This window comes from Loxodonta africana, chromosome 3 (assembly GCF_030014295.1).
Source record: "Loxodonta africana isolate mLoxAfr1 chromosome 3, mLoxAfr1.hap2, whole genome shotgun sequence".
Classification (NCBI taxonomy): Eukaryota; Metazoa; Chordata; class Mammalia; order Proboscidea; family Elephantidae; genus Loxodonta; species Loxodonta africana.
The window spans coordinates 138,274,703-138,298,344 of record NC_087344.1 but is presented as its reverse complement, the minus strand read 5'-3'; the positions used below and the strand labels follow the sequence as shown (position 1 = coordinate 138,298,344).

Here is a 23,642-nt window from a genome sequence, read left to right as displayed (position 1 = left end):
CTCTAGTGCCTGAGGTACATACAGTAGGTGATCAACAAATACTTACACAAGGAATGAATGAAAGAGAAAAGACAGGTAGATGTTAGGTCATGGAGGGCCTCCTGTGCCATGCCACACCTTTTATCTCTTAAATTATGGAGAAATATTGAAAGATTTCAAGCAAAACAGTGATATTATCAGATCTGAAAACCATGAGGAGAAAGGATTTGAAAAGGACAAGTCAGGAAGTCAAGAGAACCATTTGGAAGGTATTGCAGCAGTGCAGGAAGTGAGACATTAAGGACAACGGAGATGGAAGGATAAGAAGACATTTTTAGAAGTATTCCCAAAATATAAACAAAATAAAACCAAACCCCCATTGCCACAGAGTAGATTCTGACTCATAGTGACCCTATAGGACAGAGTGGAACAGCCCCATAAGGTTTCCAAGGAGTGCCTGGTAGATTCAAACTGCCAACCTTTTGGTTAGCAGCTGAGCTCTTAACTACTGCACCACCAGGGCTCTACCAGAAAATATAATCACCAGGAAATTGAGAGTAGTTCAGATAATTCCCATATTTCTGGGTGATTCCACCTGTGATATGGCAAACTCAGAAAGAGGAACAATACTGGTGTTGTGAACTTTATGAAGAAAAGATAGATAGGGTTTGTACGTATGAGTCTGTTGATCAGGACAAAGAGAATTTCAGGACAGATATTATTCTTTTAAGTAATTACCAGGGGAGGTGTAATTAAACCAGGAAACTAAATGAGATTACCCCTCAAGACTATTTAATAAGAAAACAGATAAAAGACATAAGATGGAATTTGATACGAAAGATCACTTTGCAGGTTTGTTTGGCTTATGAAGGCATTTTTCTTCTTCTGTCTGTGCCCTGTTAACAATCTAAGGTTTTAAAATAAAGTCTTCTTAGTGGCAATCAAAAATCACTCAGTTACTCAGTGGAGTGGGGGACATATAACAAAAATCTTTCTTGTATGTTCATGCTTCTTTCAGGTAAGTGGAATTTACCTATGACAACTCCTTTCCATTTTTTTAAAGCTGCAATTCTCGTACTTTGATATAGCTTTACTTTCATTCATTATTTTAAAGTTACCAGATTTTGTGAATGTGTGTGTTGCACCACATACGTTTTCAAAACATTTTCTACTGCTATTTTTTTATAGCTATTTCAACTAGACCTCGTTTCCCTTTATTGTCAATCCACATGCATAATGAAAAAACTGTAACATTTTTAATAGCTAAAGCAAAGGGCAATATTGCCCTGACTATCCCAATAAATATTTCATAGTTCATATATATTAATTTTCCATAAGAAGAAAAAGACAAAATCAGAAAATACATATGTGCATGCATACTTAACACTATCTTTATCTTTCTTATTATAATTTCAAGCCCTTTTAACTGTTTTAGACTCATGTCCTAAAAAAAAGAAACCACAGTAGGAAGAAGGAAAACTGATTATTTTATGAATTTGTTGCAGCATCAGAAATAATCAAATCAATTGTATTCAGTACAATAGGGATTAAGTTCTGGGTATATTTTAACAACTCCAATGGTTTTTTTTTTTTAAATGGTTGTTATACTCATTCACCTGTGATAAAAGAATCCGTATGGGTGCAAGGAGAAGGAATGGTAAAACTTGACATTACCTCTTTAAGCAATTGATTTCAAATACAAAACTAATGTAATCTTTTTTAGCTACTTTGGAGATACAAGAGAATGAGAGACATCTGTAAGTGAGAAAATAAATTAACAAAAAAGTTTTGTGGCTATAATTCTGCTCAAATTTCAGTGTCAGTTTTTATAATCCTGTAACAGTGACAAGGAGCCCTGGTGGCGCCATGGATAAGTGCTTTCCTGATAACTGAACGGCCGGCGGTTGGAACCCATCAGCCACTTCATAGGAGAAAGATGTGGCTGTCTGCTTCTGTAAAGATTTACAGCCTTGGAAACCGCATGGGGCAGTTCTACTCTGCCCTACAGGGTCACTAGGAGTCAGAATCGACTCGATGGTAACGCGTTTGTTTGTTTGTTTGTTTGTTTGTTTGTTTTTTAATAACAGCAACGCAGAATGTCTCTACCATGGGATGATCCAAGGGAGAATTAAATGCTTCATATTGTCGCTAGATACTGGGAAGAGTCAAAGGCTAAGGAAAGAAAATAAGTAAAAAAGACAAAAAGGAAAGTTTGGTCATTAATCCAGGCATTATCTGTCCTATTAGAAAATGTTCAGCAAATATATAAAGGCACGAGTTTTGTGCCAAATTATATGATTTAGGTGTCTAGTTTGCATTTGAGTTTAAAAAGTGATAGAGGTGCTAACAGTCATAATAATCACCTACCAACAGAGAATAATTCCCAAACAGGGCTATTTCCATTTTAGTCTTCTTGTGAAAAGGCAATTAAACGGGCAAAGATTTTCTTTTCTATTTTTTCAGGGCACACAACTCAGTTCATACTTTTGAAATTAGTGCACATATTCACTGATGTGTATAATTGGAAAAAATGTATAATGCTTATACACATGTTGTTAATAGATTGTTTTTCCTAATTAATAAAGCTGAGGTAAAATACCATTAAAAGAGATAGTCTAAATCCAGCAAAATAACGTATTGGGTATTTCGCTACCCAGGAAAACAAATAAATAAAATATATGTAAAACTCCTAGTGGCGAAATATCAATACAGAAAAATAATTAATTCTTGACAATCAGGTTACTTACTCTTCAGCTTTATTTAATCATCATATTTTCTCTAAAAGGTCTTCCTACTACGTGATATGTTTGCCTGATGAGTCTGCTGAAGTTATATATTAATGATAGCTTATCCTGGGTTTAGCATATTTTCATTTGGCCAATATTGAAGTTTATACATTTATTAACAAATATTTAGAGGTGCCAGAAAAATGTAAAAAATGTAAGCACAAATTACAGTTATAATTTCATTAAATTTATTCCGTGAAGACTAAATATGATAAATACATTGCTTAAAGAATGGTTCAGTAGCAATCACAAATTTAAATTCTAAATATAGCGAGAGTTAGGCCAAATGGTTGTACATACTTTTTCTTATGCAAGATGGCACGCTTAGGGAAAATAACAAATTGAGCAATATCATTCATTCAAATTATTTCTTATTTTTACATTGAATGCTTTAAGCAATATCCACTCCCTACTCATAATAAGTTTTATTTCTCTGTGATCATAAGAGTCTCACTTATTTTAAAAAACACCAAACTCCACCTATTTGCTAAGCTTGACTCAAATATCTGAAAGTCACTGATATAAAGTGAATATTTTCCATTTCATATATAAATTGTCATGTAAATAAAATGACTATGAGACTGAATCCTTGCTTAAAATAATGGTGCTGATTAATATCAAATATTAACAAGGTATTAATGGGACAAACACTCCATAAACATATATTACAACAGTACATTTTCAGTAGACTCTGACATACTTACAATCATATGCAAGATTTAGGAGATTATAAGCAGAAAATATATGAGCAGGAACTGTGCAAGAAAAAATGAATAGTCTAATATTCTATAGAAGTTGCTTTTCCCCATCACTAATTTCCATGATTTTTAGATATATCTTCATTAAAGCAAAGATTCACAGGGATAAAACAATTTTTCCTAAATTGGTAGCCATAAAATATTTTACTGAGATCCATCTTGAATTCATAGAATTAGGCAGAGAAATTTTTAAATAAATATTGCTTCAAGCCAACTGGAAAATTTAAGTGAGTAATGTAATCAAAATTTGAACATTTGGAAAAAGAACATTTAAAATACCATCTGTGAGCTTGAAGTTTCTATATGATAATGAACCAATAATATTCATAATTGTTTTACCCCATCATTTTTGTTACTATAAATATAAATGTAGGCATTACCTTAAACCACCAACATATTCTTGTTTTTCAAATATAGTGATGTCAGAGTAGCCTAATCGAGCCAAAAAGGAAGCACAACTTATACTTGCAGGCCCACCACCAAAAAGAGCAATCTTTGCAGAATAGGCTTCAGGCATTTTTTCTGGGGGAGGCAGAGAAGGATTTCTGATTTGTGGGATATTCATTGCTTTGAACACCTATGGAGAAATCGATTGCCATTGTTAAAATTTTAAGACTACCTTTTGCACACTCAAAACATATTTTTAATAAGTTTCAAACTCATTAGTGTTTTACAATAGTAATAAATAATAAATTATCAATAATAATGTGACATAGTTAGAGGCTCTGCTGAGTCAAGGAGATGATGACTTACACCTGACTAGCTCATTCTTAATCTTGGAAATTACTTTCTATGTTGAGACCTCCTCTAGGAAGCATTCCTGACTCACCTTCCTGACTCCCACCTCCATGCGAGGTTATGTGCTCTGCTCCTTCTCTGAGCTCCCAAGGCATACTTGGTCTACCTCTAACATAACCACTGCAGATTTACCTGTTTATGTTTCATTTTTCCATTTTAGGCAGTAGAACATTAGCTCGAGTCAAGGAATGAGTCGTATATATAAACACACACATATATGTTTTGGTATTTCTTTAAATACGCCTTACCATTGTATTACCAGCAGTTAGAACCATTCTTGGTGCATGGTAGACATTCAGTAAACAATTTGTTGACTTTTGGTTATGATAGATTGGCTTTCAAGGATAAAATCTGAAAAATCTGTTTGAAGCACTGGAGAGCTACTGAAGCAAGTCAGACTTTAGAGACCAAGATCTCAGAGAGAAGAGCAGCAATGAGATGATAGTTTAGGAGTCACTTTTCCCCTGAGGGCATTTTCCACTTAGTAGAGGAAGAAAGAGCTAAGAATCTTTAAGAAGGTCAAAGCTCAGAAGAGACAACAAGAGAGATACTGCCAATCCTCTAAGCCTAGAGACTTGGGGTTTAGGAAATGGAAGAGGCCAGGAACACGGAGCTGAAGAAAATACAGAGAAATGAGCTTAATTCTCAAGCTACACAGCACAAAAGTCTAAGAATCTAAATGGAAACCTGCTGTAAAGCAGAAGAGAGCTTTCTAAACTCTAATGGTCCAGAGAAAACAAAAACTAGAGTATAAAAAAAGGAGTGGCTAAAGAAGAAGGAGCCCTCATAAACACCTCCAGGATATAGCTAGGACTTCTTGAGGGCTATTTTTTTTTTTTTTTTTATAGTTATAAGCGGGGCAAACTAGAGGAAGATAATCAACCCATCCTTGAGTTACCTCTGCTACTGACTTGGGACAATGAAATGATATTTTTTAAGAACTGCAAGAAAATACCTTCTACAATTCTATTCAGAAGGAAAAATGTCCCTGGAATGGAAGGTGAAATATATTTGCAGAATTAGCAACAAAAACAAGTATAAAACAACACTAAAGGAACTTCTTCAGGAAGAATGCAAATTATCTCAGACAGAAACACAGAAATACAGTAAGGAATAACCCCAAAAATAGGACTGATAATTATAAACTTGTGGGTAAATATAAATTAATATTGACTGTATAAAGTAACAATAATAATAATGTCATGCAAGGTTTAAGATAAATGAAAGCTAAAATGCATGACAAAAGGCATGGGAGTTTAAATAGGAAGGGGTAAGAATACTAATGCATATTAGACTATTCAGTTTAGGTTATATGTTATACCTCCACAATAATAGTAAAAGAATATACAACTAGCTAAGGTGTGTGTGTGTTGGGGAGGTGAGTGGAATAAAAATGCATACTTCATTAATCCAAAAGTCAGAAAATTATATTAAATGACGGGGGGGGGGGTGGAGAACCAGAAAACACACAGTAAGATGATGAATATAAACTTAAAATATAGCAATAATTACATTAAATGTAAGTGTACTAAAACTTCAATTAAAAGACAAACACTGTAAAAAAGACACACCTTAAAATGTCAGGACACAGAAATATGTAAAGTTAAAAGGTAGAAAAATTTATGCCATGCAAACACTAACTAAAACAAAGCTGATATAAAAAAAAAAAAACTAAAAGAAAGCTGGTATATGTATATCATTATCAGACGTATTAGACTTTAAGGCAAGATGCATTACTAAAGTTAAAGAAGAACAATTCATAATAATAAAAAGGGCAACTACCAGCAATATTTTACAATTATAAGCCTATACAGTTTCACCTAATTACAAAGTCATATATAATTGCAGTTACATACAAAGAGAAACAGACAGAACCCAAAGAAAAATCAAACCAACATTTTTCTCCTTCCATCAAAACTTGACTATGAATAGAATTGGCTTATAAATTCATACTAAAGCCTAGCATAAATTATTTCTAATATCTAATGGGTTACCTCACAGTGTTATTTGCTTTTAATAGGTAGAACAGTAAAATCTGTGTGGAATCCCAGGGAAAAATCAAGAGATATAGATGGAAGTTCTTCTTGGGAATGAGGTATGGGGGAGACAGACTTTTATGCTTCCTTGAAATCACCCCACAAATACCACCAACTACTTTAATAAAGCTTGTTATTCAAAATATATAAAAACAAACATTATTTTACTTAAAACTTGAAGCCAAGTATTATGAACAAGTATTCAACATCACCACCAGTTGCTGTTAGTTGATTCCAACTCACAGTGACCCTGTAAGATAGAGTAGAACTGCCCCATAGGGTTTCCAAGGCTGTAATCTTTACAGAAGCAGACTGCCACATCTTTCTCCCTAAGAGCCGCTGGTAGGTTCAAACCACCAACCTTTCAGTTAGCAGCCGAGCACTTAATCAGTGTGACACCAGGGCTCCTTCAACAGGTATTACAAGAGTTTATTTCTCAGCCCTTACAAAATGGTCTTCATAAATGCTCCCTTTGCATTTTGTCCTTATCTTGTCTAAATACTTTATCACATTCCACTGGTTTACGTATCTGTTTCATTACCCAACTATAAAATATTTAAGAGCAGACACGTCTTTAAATTTCCAGTATTTTTATATTATATACATGTTTGCACATATAAATTAATGAAGAGTTTCATCTAAATTAATAATATAATCATTTCTTATTTTCACCCAAATGTCAGGTTTCACAAATTACAGATGTATGTTGCTGCTGTTCCCTGTACTATCCAACTAGTACAGATTTTCCCTCACGCTATTTTTGAATCGACATATATTTGTACCTTTTATTTCTAAGCAACCTGAAAAGGGAGCTAATTAGTGCAAATTCTAAATTAATAAACTACCTTACTTAATAATTAATTACAATGCACTTGAAATCTATTTATTATATCTTCCCAAAACAAAATTGTTATAAACTCTTTTGCATACTTTTCATAAATGAATATTTAAAACATATATTTAACATGATCAGGGAGAGCTATAGCTAATTTCCTTTAGGGATTAAATAAATGCTAGTTTTTTCATGCTCATGCAAACAGGTAATTAGAAACGTCACTTTACCATGTTAAAATTTACTAGCATTGGGGAGGGTTTGGGGATGGAGGAACACTTAAAGGACAGTAGATAAGTGCTAACTTTGGTGAGGGATGGGACAGTACATAATACTGGGAAAAAAAACTTACTAGCATTTATAAAATAACACTGTATTTTAACAAACTTCAGAAGCATAAAACTTACAGTAGGTTTTTAAAAACATTATTTATTGCTGACATCTAATACAATCCAGGAGAATTCAATGTGGTTATTTATGGAATTTACAGGCTGAAAAGCTTATAAGCTGAAGGTAAGTTGTGACAACCATATAGAACTGGATTTGTGAAATGTTTGCCTTGTAATATTCACTCAAAAGCAAGAAATACTTTCTTTTTGAGATACTGAACATATCTGACATAAATTCTAGCCAATGACATGCAAATGAAGTAGAAATTACCCAATAATATACAATATGGACACATTTTCATCTAAGGACATTTTAATTATTTTTAAATTAATTCTTTGATTGCCCTTTAAAACAAGTGAAAATTTAAATATTGAACTCCAAAAATATTTACAGAATCCCTCCTAGAAAACCTACGGAGTTGGAAGTTCTCAGGAGATTGGAAGGAATAAAGTGAATACATTCCTCTACTCATCATGGCACCATGTGCATGTATTAGTATGTGAATAGTTACCCCTGACCTGGACAACTTTAGGTTGCATATTTATGAGCTGCTCAAAACCCCAGTGCTGTCGAGTTGATTCACAAATCTGCTCAATGCAATAATCTATGAATTGATATTATTCTTTATCTGTTTTGTTCTTTTTTTACATTTTTTTTTAATTGCAGGATATTATCCCACTTATTTTTATAGAAGATTGGAACCATCTTGGTAGTTGTATATTTGAACAACACTTTTGCAACTTTTACCACAAAAGGTAATATATATTTAAGAGGTTTGGCTTTGGAACTAGACTACTCGGAGATGAGGCTTGCCTGCCATCATTTTTACAGTGTGTGATACTGAACAAGTTTCACTAACATTACTATACTTCAATATCCTCAACCTTAAAGTAGGGTTAATACTGTCTATCTCATAGAGCTACTATGAGAATTAAATGAGTTAACACACGTGTAAAACACTTTGGAAAAGCACCTGACCAGGTACCAAATGTTATTTCTCAGTTCACCTAGTATACAAATTCCAATGGACCAAATCTATCTAACCTTGTACTGTCCAACATGGTAGCCACTAGCCATATATAACTACTCAAACTGAAATTTAAATAAATTAAAAAAGTAAATAAAGCTAAGGGTTCAGCTCCTCTGTAGCACTAGCCATATTTCAAGTGCTACATGTGGCTAGTGGCTAACATGCAATAGAACATTTCCATCGTTGACCAAAAAAAACCTAAACCCGTTGCCAATGAGTGGATTCCAACTCATAATGACCCTATAGGACAGAGTAGAACTGCCCCATAGAGTTTCCAAGGACCAGTTAATGGAAAAAATCAAGTAAATAAGAAGTGATGAGTTTTTAGTATTTGTCACATTTATTTCCAATAGAATTTATTTCATTGCACGTTCACATAATTTAATTTTTCATAAAGGCTATGTTCAACAAACAGCTCCCAAAATCCCTGAAAATTTAACAATTAACTCTCAAGAGCTGGTACAAGCTAGTTTCAGCACACTTTTGGATTTAGGCAATGTATGAGGGCCTGTCTTAGTTATCTAGTGCTGCTAGAACAGAAATATAAGTGGACGGCTTTAACAAACAGAAATTTATTCTCTCATAGCCTACGGAGCTACAAGTCTGAACTCTAGGTGCCAGCTCCTGGTTCGGGGGGCTTCTCTACACAGGAACCTTGAGTCCAAAGGACATGCTCTGCTCCTAGTACTGTTTTCTTGGTGGTATGAGGTCTCCCTGTCTCTCTGCTCCCTCCTCTCTTTTATATCCCAAGAGACTGACTTAAGAAACAATCTAATCTTGTAGATTGAATCTTGCCTCATTAACATAATCGCCTCTAATCCTGCCTTATTAACAACACAGAGGCACGGTTTACAACACATAGGAAAATCATATCAGATGACGAAATGATGGGCAATCACACAATACTGGGAATCATGGCCTAGCCAAGTTGACATGTTTTGGGGGGACACAATTCAACCCATAACAAGACCCATCTAATTTTTTTTTTAAACCTCTGAGATACTGCCATCATTAAATTTCAAACTTTGAGAAACATCACCTACACTTTCCAACTTTCTGAAAATTGGAGGAATAAATGGCCCTATATGTTTTTTGAAGCCACAGTATTCAACTCCTTTTCAATTAAAATACACATGTTAACTTCACATATATACAATATAAGTCCATGAACATAGCCTGATTCTGACAAATTGAAAAAAAAAAAAAAATTTCCCCAGAAGTAAAATACATCATTCCATAAACATTATGTGAGTGTGTGTGGGCAGGGGGAAGAAGTGTACCTGGATATGCATCTACTTACACTATAAATCTATGAGAAATGAAATCATTTCCACATTTAAAATTGCCATTTTATGAAGGAAAGGAGATAATATCTAATAAAGTAAATACAGAACTATGTTTAAAATATGAGTCATGTGATATTTTTCATCAGGCTGCTAACACACAGATGTGTTAGTGAAAATGGTAATTTATACTATTGAGAAAAGAGCATGCATTAATTTTGTCTCAAAACTTAATACATTAAAGTAAATCTCTAAGAGTTAACAATGTCCAAAAATAAATAGGAATAAAAGACATTTTTTTCATTTCTTTTTTAAACTAGATAAGTTTTCACATAAATGTAACTTAAAAGTACAAATTATAAATAAAAATTATACTAGGTCCAGTTACTTATAATATCAAGGGAACATTTCCTAATCAATTTTCTTGAAATATAGTTCACTGTTGTTTCATAATATAACAAAAATTTAATCCAAGACAATTTAGCTCTTTAGGTGAGAAAACCCTCCTTTTTTAAAAACAAAATTCAGCTGTGTCAGCCCACTGATTAATTTTCTAAGATTTGACCTTTTTTCGAAGCTGAAGGTTGAAGTGCCAAAACAACGTAATAAAGGAAACAAATTGGTTAACCAATATCACAAGAGTGATTCGAGCATTTAAACACGCTTGGAAGGTATACTTAACGTGCATTTTCCCAGCAATAATAAGAAGGGCGATACTCACTGAACACATACTATGTGGCAGACATTATGCTAAGTCTCTATGCAGATGATCTCATTCAATCTACAAAGTAGCCATCTAGGGAGTACAATTACTGTTTCCATTCCTTAGATGGGGAAGCTGTGCCAAAATTCATACACTAAGGATTTTGTCCCAGGCTATTTGATTCCAGAGCCTCAACTCTTAAACACTTTCATTGTCAAATTTTTACGGTGATTTTGAAAAGGAAATTCATTATATACCTATCCAATTTCAATAGGAAATATATGCTGAAAAAGTTATTACATGAACTTATCTTTTCTAAAACATATATACTTTTATATATTCTAGTCAATCTGATCAACAACAAAAGCTTGTTGTTATTCCTATTAAATTAATTTTACAAACCAACAATTGACTGTGAAGTGTTTGAAAAACACTATACCATCTGGCTTCCTGCCATGCTATCCTGACACCTGAGAAATTAAGGTAGTAAGCTGCATTAAGAGGACCATGATCTTATAACAAATCAAAATATTTTACATTTTTATCTATTTTAATGTGCTCCCTTCCCTACTTGTACTATTTTAAATTATTTTACTTTTATTCAATAGTTATTTAACAAACATGTACAGAGTCCCACAATGTAACGGTATGGTGTTGTAAAAAACAATTACAAAACGGTCTAGCTGCTTACCACATTCACTGCTGTTCAAATAACACACAGCTAACAAAATCTGAGCATTTATTGTCTGCTAGGTCCTGGTGGGAAACTCTGGTGGCGTAGTGCTTAAGTGCTACAGCTGCTAACGAAAGGGTTGGCAGTTTGAATCTGCCAGGTGCTCCCTGGAAACTCTATGGGGCAGTTCTACTCTGTTCTATAGGGTTGCTGAGTCGGAATCGACTCGACCGCACTGGGTTTGGTTTTTTGGGTTTGAGGTCCTGGTGGCAAAGTTTAAGAGCTACGTCTGCTAACCAAAAGGTCAGCAGTTAGGATCCACCATGCACTCCTTGGAAACTCTGTGGGGCCATTCTACTCTGTACTTAAGGGTCACTATGGATCAAAATCCACTCGAGGGCAACAAGTTTGGTTTTTATGGGGTTTCGGTCCTGGCAGCTGCTAACCAAAACGATAGTAGTTCAAATCCATCAGCCATTCCTTGGAGACTCTGTAATGCAGTTCTACTCTGTCCTATAGGGTCACTATGAGTTGAATGAACTTGACGGCAAAGGGGTTGGTTTTTTTTTTTTTTTTTTTTTGGGTCCTTTGTAAGAGGTTTTACTTTTTCTGTTTGTTTCTTTTAATTTTATAACATAGCTTACAGTCTGAATTACCCAATGGGTTAGGAACTATTTAGAAGGTTTTTCTTCCTTATTTGTAATCCCACTGCAAGGAGCCCGGATGGAGCAAATGATTATGTATTGGGCTGCTAACCAACATGTTGGTGGTTCAAACCCACCAAGTGGTTCTGTCAGACAAAGACCTGGCAATTTGCTTCCATAGATTGCAGTCTAGAAAACCCTACGAGGGAAGTTCTGCTCTGTCACACGAGGTTGCTTTGAATTGGAAACCAGCAACAGCAATCCCAGGGCACAGTAAAGTACCTAGCACACAATAGGCTCCCAACAAGATCTTGCTGAATTTAAAAATTCCTGAGCTCCGTGGTATGCTTCAACAAATGTATAACCATCATCAAGGAAACACAGTTCTTTCTCAGTGATACTGAAGGACAGTTATTTGTAAGTGAATATTCTTCTTGAGGAGCTTAGAGTTCCTTGCATAATCACCTTGGAAGTCTGACCTTTCACTCCTCTGGAAAGTACATTTCTTTCATTACTTCAAATTGACTTACCCAGCATTATCCTCATCATTTTAACATTATCTTGAAGGGAATGACTGAGAAACAGAGAAGGGCCGTAGAATTTCCCCCAAGTCTTCTAACATTTTGGAGGCAAAAACAGTTTGCTTAATCCTTTCATAGTGCTATGGAAATGAAAAAAGGTGTAACATGGTAAATACAAGAATATTTAGTAATCCTAATTTGAGGGTAATCCATTCTCATTTTAATCCCTCTTACTTTCTAAAATAGTACATAATGGAAATAAGCATGAATGCTTGGTAGCTATAATTCTTGCCCAACTACTCTGTCCTTATTGGCCAAGCTGTAACAAAAATAAACTATAGGAAAATCATGACAAATAAACATTCTTGGAAATTCCGGATATGTTTCAATACTATCCTCACTAGTTGAGGGATTAATTGTAAAAGGAGGGTTGCATTCTGCATATCTCACAAGTGAAATGTATCTGGCAAATATTTAACTTGAATTCAGTAAAGAGTAAAAAACAAATGCTGGTAATTTCTAAATAGATTTTATTCCATCACTATAAGTCTATGAGAAATGTTAATAAAAATAATACAGTAGTTTTCATTTTGCTGGTTTCAGTTTCTTTGGGTTATTTAATAAGTAGAATGACAGTCTGGTTGCCTTTTAAATGCTTGAATGCAAAAAGATTGCTATTTTATGGCTCCAAAAGTAAGTTCTCTCAAAATACATGCCTTTTAGGATGACCCTTATATGTAATTTTCTTTGCAACTTGCTTTCTTTTGTAAAAGAAGTCAAAAGAAATCCTGAGTTCACATACTGCACTCATCCTTTGAAAAGAAACAGGCTACCTGACAAACAGTTCTTTTCACCACAATTAAACAAAGGACAGCAAAAGTGGGGCCTGTGATTCAAATGCAACAGAAGTGGGGGAAACCTCATGTCATGGAAAATTTTCAGTTATCCTAATTATTAATGTATTACTAATTCTTAAAGATTTTGTTTCATTATTTTCACTGGAACCCTGGTGGTGGAATGGTTGTGTGTTTGGCTGTAGACACTGGAACCCTGGCGGTGGAATGGTTGTGTGTTTGGCTGCTAACCAAAAGGTAAGCAGTTCGAATCCACCAGCTGCTCCTTGGAAACCTTATGGGGCAGTTCTACTCTGTTCTACAGGATCACTATGAGTCGATATCGACTTGACGGCAACAGGTTTGGTTTTAATGTAGACATTGTTCTCAGCTATCTCTGACATGGTAAAAATACAGTGTAATTTGAAATCAGAATATTCTCTGCTATTTTTTTTATTCAATAGAAACTTTATGGGGCAGTTCTACTCTGTCCTATAGGGTCGCTATGAGTTGGAATCGACTTGACGGCACTGGATTGGGATTCAATTTCCACCTCAGTTTAGTAAACATCTTTATGTGCCTTCTGTGTGTTACACATGAGTAAGCACATAGATAAACATGGACTCTCCCACTAAGAGCTGCCTGGGAGAGAATATTAATACATCTTACATATACAAAGATTATTACAGTGCAATATATTACATGCTGGGTTCATTTCCAAATATAGTGCTCTCAGAGCACATGAGAAAAAATCCTACCCAGAAGGGAACCAAACTTTTTAAGAAGATGACAACTGAACCAGATCTTAAAAACAAACAACAACCAAAAAAAAAAAAAAAAAAAAACCTGCATTATCTTGGCAAGGACTTCACCTCTCTGAATATCAATCCTAAAATCAGAAAATAATTACTTCAGAAATTTATTGTGAGGACTAAAAGAATCAATGATGATAAGTTCCTGTGATTAACACATTCTCTGTACCAGACACTCCTCTAGATGCTTACCATTTGTATCTCCAATCTTAGCAGTCTTCAAAGGTAGGTAATGACTGCTCATTTTATAAAGAAACTAATACATAAATCATCATTCTTACATTATAGTTCATAGTCTTATTATGATTATATTGAGATACAATTGAGATTTGAGGCTGCAATTGAGTCAAACGGTTTAAATTGACCAAATGTCATCATAAAACATAGGTGCTTATATTTTGGTTATGAGCAACTATGGATCAAAAATCACATTCAGGCTCAAACCAAGCAATACAGGGTTTGCTCATGCCATTCCCTCTGCCTTGAATACTCTCTTACGTCTAGCTTTGCTTGACTTGAAGAGCATCTTTCAGGTTTCAGTTGAAGTTTCACTTTCTCAGCTCGCCTTCTCTGGCAGGCTACCTGTTAGGTTTCCTAGTGAAAGGTTCCCAAAGTATAGTCCCAGTTCCCTCTCTCAGCACTTCATTGAATTTGCTTCTTTAATCCGCTTTTTCACAGGCAGTTAAGTTCTCTGGGGGCTAGGATCATTCCCATCCTATTCCCTACTGTATACTTGGCACCCAGACACTGCCTAATGCCTGCTTAGTCACTCAGATATGTGTTTAATGTAGGAGTTGGAAACTAAAGATGACAGGTGCCAGGCAACCAATTTTTTAACTACAAATTGAAATGTTACTTTATATCACATAAGAAACGAAGTCATCAAGATTTTTGACCAAAAATATAATTGTCTCTTTCTGTATTAATATAATTTTTTCTAGAAACAGTGGTAATGATTAATTATGGAGCCAATGCTATTTAAAAATTGATTAATAAATAAAACAGCAGTAATTAGAAGGCAGCGATAATTAAAATATACTGCTTATTATGTTATATGCCAGAAAATCATCTACTAAGCTATTTTTAAAGAGTCACCTTTCTGTTTTGTTGATCATCCCTAGTTTTGTTTTTAGGCTCTATTTCATTGGTCTGTTATTCTCATTCCCTTTCTTCTGCTTTTTTTACTATTTAGCACTAATACCACTCTCTCCCTTCTCCTCTCCCCACCTCCCCCCCCCAGCTCCTTGCGGGAAAGATTTCACTTATTTATACATAAACTTTTTTTTTTTTCTGTTATACACATTTAACATTAGAAATTATCAGGTAAAAGTTTTATTGGCTGATTCTCACTACATGTCCTTGGAAGTTGTGGCCGTTCAGGTTTAAATATTACCTATTGTTACATCCTCTTTAACTCCTGAGTTACAAATGTGTTTCCTCCCTACCCCAAACATATGTTTTTTTGTTATTGTTTTCATTTGGGCTATATTTTTATTCATGGTTTCTAATTTAGTTTTGCTGTAGAGAAAACAGTTTATTTGTAATGGTTTGGGAATATATATACATATTCATATAACTATATATATATATACTCCCTGGGTAGTCCAAATAGTTAACACACTCGGCTGCTAACCAAAAGGCTGGAAGCTTGAGCTCACTCAGGGATGCCTTGTAAGAAAGACCTGGCCTGGGAGAATCAGCCACTGAAAACTCTATGGTGCACAGTTCTACTCTGACACACGTGGAATCACCATGAGTTGGAACTGACTCAATGGCAACTGGATAGTCAACTGTTTATGATGTCCCACAAGTGCCTGAAAAGAATGCATTCACTCTATATTAGTTGAGTGTAGGGATCTTTACAGATTTATTAAATCAATCTAATAAACCTTATTCAAATAAGCCTTACTAATTTTATGTAAGGCTATATTGTAATATATATACAAATTTATGAATGTTACATCTTTTAAGTGATCGGTTTTGTCATCACTCATTTTTCTCTTTATTTTTCTTAAAGCTTTCCCTGTAAAATTCTATTTGTTAAATATTAATATCACTACACTAACTTTCTTAATGTTAGTGTTTGCATAGGATACTTTTTTCCACCACGTCATTTTCAATGTTCTCTTAAGGGCTTTCTCTTCTAAACATCATATGAAACATATAAAACACCAAACATAACTGTCTGGAGTATCTGTTTTTAATCAATACTGATAGTCACATGCTCTAATCGGTAAGTTTAACCCATATATATTATTAGCCCTTTAAAAAAATTGTGCTCTTGGCTTCTGACATTTATTGATACTGGGGTCAGTCTAACTGTCATTTGGTTTTAAAATAATCCATTTTCTCTTTCTCTCTTTATCCTCAGTATTTCACCCATGTGTCCAGGGGAAGGACTTACAGTTTTCCTTTCTTCTGAAAAATTACCTGTCATAATTGCTTTGAAGCATTGCTGTTAGGGTGATGTTTCTTTTGCTGTATCAAGAGCTCCTTTAGTACACATATTTGAGTCTTCCAAGCTTCTTATCTTTTCTATTATTCTTTTCAATTCTTTATATCTATTTACTGCATTGTGGATGAATTTCTCAGGTCTATTTTTTAGTTCATCAATTATATCTGTGACTATATCCAATCTCAAATTTTCTATTGATGTTTTCATTTCAGTCAATTTTTCCAATTGTATATTTTTCATATCAAACTCACCTTTTTTTCTTTCATAATTTTATCTTCTACTTACGAATATTATTATTTTACAGTCATTTATTTTTAAAGTCCTGACTATGATGGTATGATTCATTTCATCAAGATAAATTCATCTCCTATCAGTTGAGTTTTTTGATTTTCACTGATAGCATTAGATTCCCTAATATAATTTTAAACTTTCTGTTTTTGGTTTATTCTGAGTGATATTTCTCTCCTCGCATTTACCCTCTTGCTTCCTAGCAGGTAGATGGTGGCATCCACCCAGCACTACTGGTCATGCTCTCTTCCACAGCAGACTGGGTCTTTTATTGGAAGCTCACCAATCAGGTAATGAAGAGAAAGCAGAGATACAATAGAAGATAGTCCCTGTGCCCCTAGGCACATGACCATATCACTGGCTGCACAGCTGTCTCAGATCCTTTTTGCAGTTTTTTAAAAGCCGCGGTCCTGTATAGTAGTTGCACCTACTTTTATCAACTTTCTAGCAAAGGTAGGTGAGTCTAATCCCCCATCATGCTTAATGTTTTGATACTGGTTACTCCATAGCAGTCCAACTTCCAAGCAGTCTCTATTTATGGTTCCAGAGACTACCAGAGGGGTGGCCCAACTCCTCTGCTTATAGTTAAATGTTTCTATACGATTTCTGGAGCCCTGGTGGCATAGTGATGACGAGCTCAGCTGCTAACCAGAAGATCAGCAGTTTGAATCCTCCAGCAGCTCCTTGGAAATCCTACAGGGCAGTTCTACTCCGACCTATAGGGTCACTATGAGTCGGAATTGACTTAATGGCAACATGTTTGGTTTTTGGTTTTTCTATACCATTTCTGGTCCAAAAAAGGTGTTTATTGTATTTTTTCATGTAGCTATTAAATCTTATTTTGTGTTTATTATATTTCCTTTAACATTATTTGTGTTTTGAGAAAAATGAGTGGTCTAAATTTTAACTCACAAGATCATTATGAACTGGAGTCCTGCATTTTATGAGTGACTCACGTTGATATAATGACATTGCTTTACACTAATATACATTATACATATTTTTAAATTGATAACACTCAAGCCAATAAAAGCCCATTCTCCTAAACTGTAAGTTGTCCACAAAATGTATATATTTAGACTTAAAAAAAAAATCAAATTTAGAAAAACAAACACTAATAAACAGGAAATGCTGGTGGCTTAGTGGTTAAAAGCTACAGCTGCTAACCAAAAAGTTGGCAGTTCAAATCCACCAGGCGCTCCTTGGAACCCTATAGGGCAGTTCTATCCTGTCCTACAGGGTCACTCTGAGTCAGAATTGACTCAACAGTAGCGAGGTTTTTTAGCGGGGTTAATAACAAATAATCTTTACAACCATGCACTTTTGGTAAATTTCAAAATCATTGCTTCAAATTTCTATAGCTTATTTTTATGTTTTAAAACTCTACATACTAACATATAACTTTAAGCAAACTAAAATACTGTGATGAAAATCACCTAGCAATTCATTCAATCATACAGTTTTACTATCAATCATCGTGCCAGCACTGATCATATTTAATAGATTTCTAAAGATTTTGGAGAAGAATGGCAGATATTTAGTGAAATCTATCAAGACATTATTCCTTTCTACTAATCAGTACTTTGAGACTAAAAGGAGAGACACAAATTAAGCCTTAACGGATATTATTTGCATTTGCATCCCAGGGAGCGACATCTCACCAGGATACAAATTACAGCTTTTATATATATGTTGTTCATGTATATCTTATTTCTCCCAGAAATAACTAAGTGTTCCCCCACTCAGGAAGAAAACCATCTTCACAAAGTATTGATAGTACTGATGTCTTAAACAGGAGTCCAAAAACCAAACCCGCTGCCATGGAGTCAATTCTGACTCATAGCGACCCTATAGGCAGCGTAGAACTGCCCCATAGGATTTCCAAAGAGCAGCTGGTGGACTCAAACTGCCAACCTTTTTGGTTAGCAGTGGAGTTCTTAACCACTGCGCCACCAGGGGGTTCCTTAAATAGGAGTAAATAGAGGGAAATTTTATTCAAAGATGCTACAAGTTTGGGACAATATGGCAATTATAAGATATCATTAATCTGACAATGATTCTCTAATCCATACTACTTAAAAAAAAAAAAACTTATTAGTAACCTGCAAATGGTATTAGTCATAAATATTGGTTATTACTCATTATCACAGTAATTTATCTTAGTTCTATATTAGGCATACTTACAGAGCTTATTAACCAGCTTGCTAAACTGTATCATAAATGATCTAAACTTATTCTTAAATTTACTTGTATGCCAGCTATCACAAACTCAGGTTTAGGCTTTACAAATTAAAGTAAAATTCTCAGTAAAAACTTAATCTTGAGTTTCTCACTGCACAGCCTTAGTTAAAATTTTGTATTAGTATTTTTGTATAATTTTTCTTGGAAGGGACCCAAAATTGTATAACCTCAGGCTCCACAAAATGTGAATTTACTTCTGAATATAGAATAATACCTCTACAGGTATTAAAGAAAAAAAAAAATAATAATAAAAGCCCTTTGGTAGCATGCATAAGTCAAGAAGCTACTAAGCCATATGTGTTGGTCTTACATAACTTATTTTTACACAGTTGCTTCATATCTAACAGAAAACCAAAGGGCTGTGAGTTACAGTGACTGAGCCAACAAAGTGTAAGAGATACTGCAGTGCACTTGGAGTCCAAAAACCTGAGCTTACCTTGAGTTTATGCCACTGCCTAATAACATTATCTGGGGCAAGTGAAAGTTCATGGAGTAATAGAAATTAGAGCACTAGCATTGTATTATATATGTCCCCCTTACTAGATATGAGCTTGTGGAAGTTTATTAATTTCACTGAGCCTCCTGTTTCTCATACATAAAAGAGATGATAACACTTGCCTGAGGGGCTATTTTGAGGATGAATCTGGAAGTAAAATATGAAACACAGTGCAGGGCAACAAGAGTTTGTTTAATGTTTCTAAAAAAAAAAAAAATTTGTGCAATCCTTTTTAATCACCTTGATTTTTAGTTTTCTCATGTCCAAAATTAGAAAGTAATTTTCTAGTTTACATGCCTAAAGGGTGTTTCATCAACATTTAGAAGTGAGATATTACAAAAAAGCATGTAAGTGCTATACAAGTGTAGCATATTATAACTACTTTTTTACTCCTACCTGATCCTTTCCTTTGTACCAAGGTTTAATCACCTCCAAAACCAAATGACAAAAATTAATGAAGATTGGATTATTCGTCCCAGGACGCTACTGTGAATGCTTATGTCACTGCAAAATTTCAGGTATTGGCTTTTATTATTTCCTGAGAAACTGTCTCTCAGGATTTGTAGGTTAGAAACAGTCTACAACACTTAATTCTAATCAATGACCAGCCAATGTTTCTTTGATTGATTGAATCCTTACCTAGAAAGAACTTATCACACTGGGGGTTCATAAATGCCAGTCTGCCTAGAACAGTCCTAGATTTTGCCTACTGCACTGGAATAATTATTAATAATGTCTGCTTTCACTGTCCAAAGTATCTCTGTCATTTGATAATCTTACTTATGAAATAATCGGCACGGCATACACAGAGAGTATAATGAATCTCACATTTCAGTTTATGTAAAAATATTCATCTTTTTTTCATAACTGGTTTTAATTCAAAATTTGCACTTTATTTATTTTTTTATTGTCTTCATTTTTTTATTTGGTAGATGGGGTCTAGCACCCAAATAAATCAAACCAACTGCCATCGAGTCAATTCTGATTCACAGCGACCCGGTAGAGTTTCCAAGGCCATAAATCTCTATGGCAGCAGACTGCCACATCTTTCTTCCATGGAGCCACTGGTGGTTTTGAACCACCAACCTTTCAGTTAGCAATCAGTTTAACCACTGCGTCACCTCATCACAGAAATACATTATTTGAGAGAGGACCTGCGATTCTCCATTGTTTGTTGGGATACACAATTTGTATATTATTCTTAAACATACTTTTAAAAGGCAAGACTTTAAGGCTTTTAAGGGACTCCAATAAGGTGAAGATATGGTAGAAATAAGATTTGTTCTATTAAAAATAACACAAGCTAACTTGGGTAAGCGTATCCCTTCATACACAATTCTTCAAATTATTTAATGTTTAAACAAAATATTAACACTGATGTAATTTAAATAAGTGTTAAATGTACCTTAATGTAGTCCTAATACCTGGCTGTTTGAACTATTTAACTGTATATTTTTATTAGATTATAAGCCTTTTTCAACTTAGTTTGAATTGTATCTACTCACAATAAAATACAGAAATAAATGTTTATAATCCATTAGAATAATATTGTATATTTTTTCTTTCACCCTTAAAAAAAAAAATTTCATATTACAAAGGCCCAGGGAGAGTCAATAAAATCCGGGGGGGGGGGGGCAGTTCAAGAGTAAAAAGACCCAAAATATGTTACAAAGCTATAGTCATTAAGGCAGTTTGTATTAATGCATGTTTACACAAACAGATCAACAGAAGAAAAAGCCTTACCCAAAACAAAAGAATCCATATATAAAACCTTGCTATAACAAATTAAAAAAAAAAAAAAAAAAAACTTGAATTAGGGCATAACAAATCAGCGTGGAAATGACAGACCCTACAATAAATGACACTGGGTTAACTGGCTTTCCATACTGAAAACACATACCCACATACAACATGCAGCGGATATGCCTTACAGAACTAGAGCGCTCCATTACACTATATAACCAATAGTGGGCAAAAAACCAAAAAGGCAAAGTGTACCAGCTGAATGACCAGTAAACCTAAGAAAAGGCTTCCATATTTCAACATTCATTGGAGAAATCCCTATTAGTACAATGATAGATTGGATGAGTGCTTTACTGGAGAAGGTAAGATGAAGGCCTTCAGTTTTACCTGTAATATATGTTTAATAAAAGCAAATGAAATAAAAACAAATTTTCGCAATTGCATGGAAAAGTCTTGCTTCAATGCAAGTAGATAAACTAGTAGGACAAGAAATGGTTAATATCAAATGAGAGGTGACATTTAAAAAAACAAAAAACCCTGCTAAGAGATACTTTAAAGAAAAATAAATCTGAAAAGTAAATCTATTCTCAGTGAAGCATCTGATTTGAGATGTCATTTTTATTCTTAAATAAAAATATTTCAATAAACACTTTTAATAAAACATTTTTGCTTCAAATACAGCATACTGATTAGGCATTAAAAAAGATATTCTCATAGTCGTTATTGTGAAAACAAATAACATACTTAGATCCCAATTTCGTAATCTAGTATATTCTTAAAAATCCAGAATGGAAGCAATAATTTTAAGTAACAATCCCCAAACTCTCATTCACTCTGGCATTTAAAGTTAACTTCTGAACTTTTAAGTTTTAATTTCTTTATTTTGCCTCCATAACACTTTAATATTAGTAGAAGAGAATTGATTTGACATGCAGCTAATATTCTATTTAATTTTTTTTTTTTTCCCCAGCTTTAGGCAATGGGTACAAAGATGCACTGGCATCTCATTCTCTTTTCCAACAATTCATTACTTCAATTTGAAAGGCAATAAAATCTTGTTTGTATGTTACATGTAATGAATATATGATTTCTTAAAGATTCAGTTAAATACTCAAACACATCTCAAAGTAAAAGTTTTAAGGGTTTTATTTGTTCTTAGAAATTTAAACACCCTCATGAGATAACAAAATCTACACCAAAGTATTGTTTCCAAGTAATTTTATTGAAGCAATATTGTTACACCTAATGGAACTAGGAAAAATTGCCTCCTATACAGAATCAGAATCACCCTCGCAGCCTGTTTGTCCCAGGGGCACACAAAAGTGCCTGATGCAGGGCCACAGTCATTGCACTGCAGGTGTGGGAATGGCAAAGGGTTGAATAGTAATGACAACATAGGACAAAAAAAGCAGCTGGTCTGATTCTACTGCAGCTGTTCTTTGTGTGATTCATTCCCAGATTTTCTCCAAATCACATGCCCATGTTCAAACGGAGGAGAAATATATGGGATGGACCTAATCAATAATGGCAGACTACTGAGTCGGTATTTTAAAATTCACTTATAAATTATAGGAAAACCAATTTAGAAAAATATCATACTATTTTAGTCTACTTCCCTAACCTTTGCTTAATTTGGTTGAAAAATAGATTTCTTTTCCTTTAAAGGTCAAAAATCAATCACTGTTTTCTAAAACAATCTAAAAAAAATTATTTGCATCAAGCTGTACTTCACCTTAAATATTCATGTCAATAGTAGTTTGAGAACATAATAATATTTGCACTTTATACTTTTTTTCCCACTTGTAGCCAATTAATATGCAGCTCATGTTTTATCTTCACAACAACTTTGAGCTATGGGTAAATTTAGGTAAAGCACACCCAGGGAATATAAGACTTTCTTAAATGACTCACCCTAAGTGGTCAACCTAAAACAAAGAAAAATGAATGGAAAGCTTTTCTAAGTAGTTTCACTAGGAGATTTTCATTTATGATGACAGGTATATTCGAAGCCACAGATATACAAACCGCAATTGGAATGGAAAAGAAAGACACATTCTCACTCTAAATCATCTGATTAACTTAAATGTATTTATTGCAGTCCTAACCTATGCTTAACTCATTAGGGGACACTTACGGTGGACACTCAAATTTTAGTTAAGTTCGTAATGAATTCTATAGAGCAGTTAAGGTACATTTGAAGCTCTGCCTCAAAGACACACATAGGCTCTGCTTTGGAAGGGATGGTAAGAATTTCATAAAAACCAAGACAGAATTCCCAGAGGGATGATGTCCTCTCTTTCTCACTCTCTCTTAAGTTCAGGTCAATGACAAACTAACAATA

At 34.2% G+C, this 23,642-nt stretch overlaps 1 protein-coding gene across 1 annotated transcript in view; it reads right to left on the bottom strand.

Annotated features, from left to right (window-relative positions):
• The window catches only part of DPYD (dihydropyrimidine dehydrogenase), a 972,677-nt gene that overhangs the window by 703,021 nt on the left and 246,014 nt on the right, over positions 1-23,642 (bottom strand). The window contains exon 6 of the mRNA XM_010598084.3: positions 3,904-4,100. Coding sequence (XP_010596386.1) covers positions 3,904-4,100 — 197 coding nt within the window. The remainder of the gene's footprint in view (positions 1-3,903; positions 4,101-23,642) is intronic.